We start from the raw sequence: 7,645 nt of genomic DNA on the forward strand, positions 1-7,645 counted from the left end.
TTCAAGCTCCTTTATCAAACGAGTTTCAAAATTTGTTCAAACTCGGCTCATTTATAAAATAAACGAACATGAACGAGCTTAAAATGAGCTTGAATCTGAGTAGTTGATTGATCGACTTGATTCATTTACATCCCTATTGATGGCCAGCCACGTATAAAAAAATTTCAATTGAAAATTCACGACAAAATCACAAACAAATCAATGTAATTAATTGTCGAAAACTAAACACGGAAGAGTGTGGGAAACTGAAAATAATTCCACGAAAATTCCATTTCAACGACCGCATCTATTGTAGGCCCACCAACACACGTTGTGTCATCTTCATTCATATTTTCTTCCACCATTAACATACTCTTTTTTTCTCTCTCCTCTTCTTCTTCCTCCTCTTACACACCTCCACGTCTTCCCTTTCCCAACGGTAACACAACATTCAAAATCCCCCCAAAAATCAAAATCCCTAATTTTTCTTCATGCATTTCCCAGAAATTCAACCCTTATAATCATCAATCAATCAACCCCACAAAAAATTTCAAACAAAATTTGATTATCTAAAATGGGGGTTGATTACTACAACATTCTCAAAGTTAATCGAAATGCAAGCGAAGATGATCTTCGAAAATCGTATCGTCGATTAGCAATGACTTGGCACCCAGATAAGAACCCTAATAACAAGCGTGAAGCTGAAGCGAAATTCAAGCAGATTTCCGAAGCTTATGATGTTTTGAGTGATCCCCAGAAACGTCAGATCTACGATCTTTACGGTGAAGAAGTTCTCAAATCCGGTCAATTTCCGCCGCCTCCTTCCGCCTCTCACGGCGGCGCGTCGGCATCTCACCACCGGAATCGACACCACCATCATAATGGAAACCCTAACCCTAATTTCTCATCTTTTAGGTTTAATCCGAGAGATGCTGATGATATTTATGCGGAATTGTTTGGGGATGGAGGGGGTTCGAACCCGGGTGGTAGAGCTCCGAGTAGAGGGAGGAGTTATAGAGATGGGTATTTTCGGACATCGAATGGTGTAGGTGGAGAAGGGGTGGCTCCGCAAGTACAGAAGAAAGGGCCTCCTGTTGAGAATAATTTGCCTTGTAGTTTGGAGGATTTGTATAAGGGTACTAAGAAGAAGATGAAGATTTCTAGGACTGTTGCTGATGATTCTGGGTATGTAATGTTGTTTATTAAATTTTGAATTTTGTTTGGAATTTGTCTGATATTTTTTTATCGTTTTTGTTGATTATACTTGTTATTTTTTGTGGTTTTGTGAAATTGTGAGAGTATTATGTGGGGTATTGAGGTGTAGTGAATTGATCAATTGTGGGTTTTCTGGGGTTGTTATGGATTGAATTATGGGTCTTGTTAGCTGCTGGCATTTGCAATATTTGTTATACACCCGGGTGGATCGTACAACTGGGACTATCTGATTTTTGCGTATTTGGAGGAGCTTTAATTGTGCGAACAATGAGTGTCGGTGTATTGTGCGCTTCGTACACGGGTGTGTAAGGACATTTAGGCACATATTGGTGTTTTGGCATTTCTGTGCAACAGCAGAATAAGAAAATGAAAACTGATACCCGAGAAAAGGATAGTCTTGTGAGGGTAGGCACAGCGGTGGCTCATTGAATTAGGGTAACTAAATGTATTGTTGTTTGTTTAGAAGGTTAGCTCTATCTTTGTTGAAACATGAGATAGGTTGGTGAGTGTTTCCTATGATTCAATGAGAATGAGATGTAAACGAAACAGCTATAGGCTAAAGCCAAATTATGACCTAAGAATCATGTTTGTTAGGAAGTTTGTAGTTTCTCAATGAGTGAAAGCGGAGCTTGGAAATTAAGTTGGTTAATGATGATGTCTAAGTTTGTCTTATGGTAGTTATTGATTAACAGTGCTTGTGGTTGATGAATCTTTGTTGTGGTTAAACCTGAAGTTATGTGGTTGGCTTTGGAATTATGGTGGATGGGGGAGTTTGCACCTTCGCTTTCTGAGGTCAATTGTGGTTGATAGTATCTTATCGTGGAATTTATAGGTTGGATGTGGAACTTATTGTGTAAAGTAAACAATTGATGAATTTGGTGATTGTCTAGGAGATTACTAATTATCAATATACTTTAGAAAGAGCATGAGCTGTATCATTACAACCTCAAGAGATATATTGTTGAATCCTTCTGGGGTTATTAATTTAAGGTTTTGCACACTTGGAGAGTTTCTCAATGGACTTGCAGTTTTTGATGGTGGTTTGACATTAAATGAATTTTCTGGTCCTGGTTTTTGTGATTGTTAGCTCTAGCAGTTTCTTCAACATCTTAGAGTTACGAAGTACATGTTAGGACTTGGTAGCATCGGCAGCACAACATTAACAGTTTTGGAGAATATTAAAGGTTTTTTGGCCCTAGGAGTAATTCTTTGATCTCTATCTATTATGGTAAGTTTGGAATTTGGAGTTTGTAGTTTCACTACCTGTGGCGTAATGTGGCTGCATGGTAGCTTATCAGGAGTTTCTAAGATGGATTTATAATTTACCATGGGAAGTTTGAGCAATGGTTGGTATTAGTGATAGTTTGGTATGTTGTCAATCATCTACAGCCATAGGTATATACTAAGAAGAGTATGAACTGCTTCAGTACAACCTCTAAGAGATATAGAGTTGGTACTGTACATGATTGTTATAGGTTTATGCATAGTTTTATGATAGCTCGTGATGGATTTACTTTTATCTTTGATAATCTCTCGAAATCTCAACGGACTTGTTGTTTTCTTATGGTGGCAATGTGGTTAATTTTAGGTTGGTAATTAAGTGTAGAATTTGGAGTTCTCTCTGTAGGAAAGATTAAGCAATCTTTTTTGAATGTCAGATGTTAGCATGTTACATTATATGTGCTAGTAAAGGTATTGTTTCTCGTATGCCGTGAAAAGTTATCATATGAGATGCACTTGGTTAGAATTGGCAGACATATGTAATGTATCAAATTAGTAACTGATTCTTTCAATCCTGATGTGTGGTAGTTTAGCCAAGAAGTTATTTCAAATTGCTTAGCATTACGTTTTTTTGGAAAATATTGAAGTGTTGTTTTGTCCCTTAAAATAATTCTGCCAATCATGTTCTTAGGTGCTGCTTTTTTCTTCTTAAAGGTTTAGGTTTAAAAAAGTTTCAAGTTCATATATGATCACTCTCAGAATAAGTCAGCACTTAGAATAGATCAATGATACTAATCTTTCAAATCCTAATAAGTTCAGATAGGGAGCTATCCAGTTCAATTCAGCCCAAATAAGTTGTGATTCAATTGCGCTTTTTTAAAATAAAAAAAATTGACAAAGAGTTCCCAAACAGGGATTTCGAATAAGTCTAGTAAGAATGGAGGGATAGTAGATGATAGATACATAGCCTTAGTTATGAAGAGATAAATTTGTTATTCAGACACCTTCAATGTTCAAATTCAAAACTTGAGATACCTAAACTGGCAGCGTAAAATTAGAGGTGCCTAAGTGAAGTGTTTTTAAACCTTTTACATCTATATTTGAAATATTCAAATTGAGCTCTGAAAAATGTGGGACATATTAGAGTTGTGGTTGATTTGATCTGTTTTTTTTTACTGGTTTGTCGATCTTTGGGTGAGAAATGGATGGAGAGAGTGGCTGTGTTCTATATCAGGTTAACTTGTGAAGATGATTGAAGAGTTTGATAATGTATCTGGGAGCTTGCTTGAGTATGATATTTGCTGGAGGGCTTACGAGGATGGGGGAAAATGGGAATTTTTTAGTATGATCTTTTTTAGGGTAATTTTTTAGAATGATCTAGCTGGTGGTATGTGTGGACCTTTTTTAGGGTAATTTTTTGTTGCAACTCGCCCTTTGGTTCTTTTGTGCGGTTGTGCCCCTTGTATATTGGTGCCCTAAGTGCTGCATTATGAACTTTAAATCCCTTCTCGATTAATTGGACAAGATGATGCATGATTCATTCCTTGAGGGTATTAAGTCCATGAAATTGTGGATAATTCTAGCAGTTTAAGTTGTTAGGGTTTCTTCTGCTGCATTTGCTTTTCATCAGAGACATTATGGGTTATAAAGTATAATGCTACAATATGAGTCCCTTGAGGTGATGAGGTTTTGTATATTGGTGCCACAAGTATTGCATTATGATTTATGAGCTTTACTTTTCCTTTCTTGGCTAATTGGACGAGATGATTCATGGTTCATTCTCTTGAGGGGTTTTAAGTCCATTAACTTGTGAATAATTGGCAGTTTGAGGTGTGATGGTTTTTTTGGCTGTATTTGCTTTTCATCAGAGACAATTGGTTCATATACAAATTAAAATGCAACAATATGAGTCCTTTGAGGTGATGAGGTTTTGTATGGAGTGTCTTTTAGTTGTGCTAGACTGTTAATGTCAGAGAATCGACGAATTCTTCTTAGGGTTCTTTTTTTTCTCTTTTTTTTTTTTTGGTGGTGTTTTAATCTTGCCATTAACTTTTTGCAAAAGTAGAATAGTAGATTGTCCTATATAACATTTGGAAAATATATTGGTGCTATTTAATTACATAATTTATAGATTGGTACTGTTTAATGCCCTAATAACATTTGTATCACAGTTTTAAGCTTCTTAGAACCCTTTACAACCTTAACATTGCATCATCCCCTTTACAACCTTCAATGTGTTGACTTTTTCTGTGAGCTCACTTAGCACTCTTGGGCCATTATCTTCTGCCACCATTTTGCTGATTACCAGCCTCTTTCACAACTTATAAGCATTGTTTTAGCTGCAAGGTCGCACCCTCACGCACTGCATCACATTCCTTTCAGTAAAGACAACTAATACTTAGTATATCGCACTGGAGTTAATAACTTAATATATCCATCCTCATGTACTCCTCACTTGTTGTCTCTGTCAGTAGGTTGATAACTTGTCGTTTCTATGCAGACCCCTTTCTGAATAAGATATTTGTTCCTTCTTTCTACATGCCCTTCTTTGTTTTTAAACTATGCTGCTGTGCAACTTTTTGGTATCAGTGATGATGAACATGAATTATGTGGCATTGTAGATTGTTTTTCTGTTAATTTTTTTGATGGAATCACTTTGTGAATTTTGATGGTTGATTTTCGTTTGGCAACAATTGGATTGTAATATGTGCTAATGTAGATGATTCTGGTTTGTGGACAATTACCAATCTGTTGCAGCTTTTACATTCTAATGTTCGAGAGAGACAATCTTGCCTTTGAGAATAGAAAGACGAGTCCTGCCTAACCTCTTTGTATAGAGGTTTAAAATAAGACTCAAATTTACTTAACTATGACGGCCAAGATAGCCAGATAGGAATGTGGTAGTTGTTTGATAATTTCTGTCTGCAATTTTTGCTAAGCTGACAGTGTGTTTTAGATTGAGGGTCTTACAGAAATAGGTTCTTTGTTATCTCATAAGCAAGGTTACTTATCCATGACAGATTCTTAGTGGTAAATGCATGTAGATTTTTTGTTTTATTGGGTGATTCTGGTTGACTTAGCGAGACCAATAGCAATTTTTGGAGCTGATGCTTTGTTAAGAGTTTGTTACCATCAATGCACATTCCTCTAAGAGACTTAGATTACCCCCAGAACAAGAGGGAAGATGTGGCTGTATAAAGCAGCATCCTCAATTTTGCTTTCTCAGTTGCATCTTGCAGTTAATTTGTTTACTGTGGAATTTGAGTTTTTAATCATTTTTGAATTGCATCTTCACATTCTTTTGCTTGTTCCCTACACTTTGTCCATCCTACGAGTTTATTCTTTTGTGTTTGTATGTATGCATTCAAAGTATATTACTTCATGCATATTGTATAATGTATCGTTTGTTTGTCATGTAATTTTAACGTATTTCGGAGAAGTATGTATATACATGTATCATGATGTTTTTATTCATTGAATTGTTTCTTTTGTTACCTATTCCTCCAAAAAAGAGAAAAAGGCTATTCTTTGCATTATCTTTTTCATGCACAATAATGTAATATGCCTTTTTCTTGAGATAATATATGGTTCAAATTTGCTGGTTTTCTTGTTGCAGTAGGGTCCGTACTGTAGAGGAGATACTAACCATTGACATAAAGCCGGGTTGGAAGAAGGGCACTAAGATTACTTTCCCTGAGAAAGGCAACCAGGGCCCCGGTGTCATTCCATCAGACCTTATTTTTGTGGTAGATGAGAAACCTCATCCCCTCTATAAGAGAGATGGTAATGATTTGGTGGTTGACCAGGAGATAACCCTTCTGGAGGCCCTCACTGGAAAAAATATTGAACTGACATCCCTAGATGGAAGGAGTATCACTATCCCTCTAAACGATATTGTTAAACCTGGCGATGAGGTGATTGTACCTAATCAAGGGATGCCAATCTCAAAAGAACCTAATAAGAAAGGCAATTTGAGAGTTAAAATTAATGTGAAGTACCCACCAAGGCTGACCGAGGAACAGAAGGCTGATCTTCGAAGAGTTTTGGGTGGAAGCTAGTGAGGATCCCTAAGGATTTCCATTGCTGTCATGTAAATACAGACCTGATGCAAATTGTGAATACTAGCGTGAAAGTAATTGAAGGTTCTGAATTCCACACCCAGGAGAATAGGATAGGTAGTAATATTATTATCATCAGAAGCTCAGTATTATTTATGTTGATAGCGTTTCTCCTGGAAAAATATGGGAAGAGATGATAGTCTAACTCGAACATTTAGATTTATTTACCGCAGATTTTGTGAGTTGCTGCTTGCAATATTCGTTTCTTTTGTATTCTCTTCAAGCCCAAAAATAAAACTCTATTCCCAGGTTTTTATTTTTGTACAAGGAAACTGGAAATTCAAGGGTGCTTGTGAGTTAAAATTTTCATTGGTTTTTCATATTTTTGAACATTTTTGTGCTTGCTTGCAGAACCATGTTTTTACTATTGATTTTCAATCTAGATAAAAGCTTAATTACGATTTTGCTTTTGCAGTCATACAAGAATGCACTTTTAACATTGTAAATTACTTGCAGCTAAATTACTCAATGCCTGGTTTTCTGCATGAATTTAATTTGTTTTTTGTTCTTGTTTTGCGGTATTTATTATAGCTTATTGTAACTTCTATATTCGTGAACATTATAATAAGTTGAGGACAACAAAACCTAATTTTTCGAATGTTAGTAATTCATAGGATGTTTTTGTTAGGTGTTAGTCTCGTATAAGCATTTATGGGCCCAAATAGGCAATTTGGTAAAAGGGGTTATGACCCAGTGTAGTGCACTTCCTCTGGTTTTTTTTTAGTTGATACGTTTCTTTAGTTACGTTTGTCAATGTACTAATTCAACCATTAGTATCTTTGATTGCCGATAAGCAAAAATTATGAAAAGTTGATATTTTGAAAATACATATCGTGATGAATCTAACAAGATCACACATGACTATAATTTTCATTACGCATAAAGCACAAAATATGGTTGAAAGGTAGTATGTGAATAGTGTTAAAGTCAAAACGTGTCACCTAAAAAAAAATAAAGGTAGTATAAAATGATTAGTCCTAAAATACAACCTTTTTATTTAAATGTTGGCCAAAATTTTACGCAACTTCCGGCTTCCTTAGCTTCGTTATACTATATTGTACAAATACATTTCTTCAGGTAATCCTTTTTTTGGTTGAGAACGACACCCAGAT

The 7,645-nt window shown here is 35.8% G+C and overlaps 1 protein-coding gene across 2 annotated transcripts; it reads left to right on the top strand.

Moving 5' to 3' along the window:
- Nucleotides 1-353: 353 nt before the first annotated feature.
- On the top strand, nucleotides 354-6,859 carry LOC145567277 (uncharacterized). Of its 2 annotated transcripts, none has more exons than XM_081626538.1 (2): nucleotides 354-1,164; nucleotides 6,032-6,859. In XM_081626538.1, exons 1-2 carry the CDS (start codon nucleotides 554-556, stop codon nucleotides 6,471-6,473), a joined length of 1,053 nt encoding a protein of 350 aa, XP_081482664.1. In that variant the 5' UTR covers nucleotides 354-553; the 3' UTR covers nucleotides 6,474-6,859. The 2 variants fall into 2 exon arrangements, with proteins under 2 accessions (XP_081482664.1, XP_081482665.1); XM_081626539.1 differs by having other exon boundaries at nucleotides 6,035-6,859.
- The last annotated feature ends 786 nt before the right edge of the window (nucleotides 6,860-7,645 follow it).

The sequence above is a fragment of the Chenopodium album genome, chromosome 11 (genome assembly GCF_948465745.1).
Source record: "Chenopodium album chromosome 11, dcCheAlbu1.1, whole genome shotgun sequence".
In the NCBI taxonomy this organism is placed as follows: domain Eukaryota; kingdom Viridiplantae; phylum Streptophyta; class Magnoliopsida; order Caryophyllales; family Amaranthaceae; genus Chenopodium; species Chenopodium album.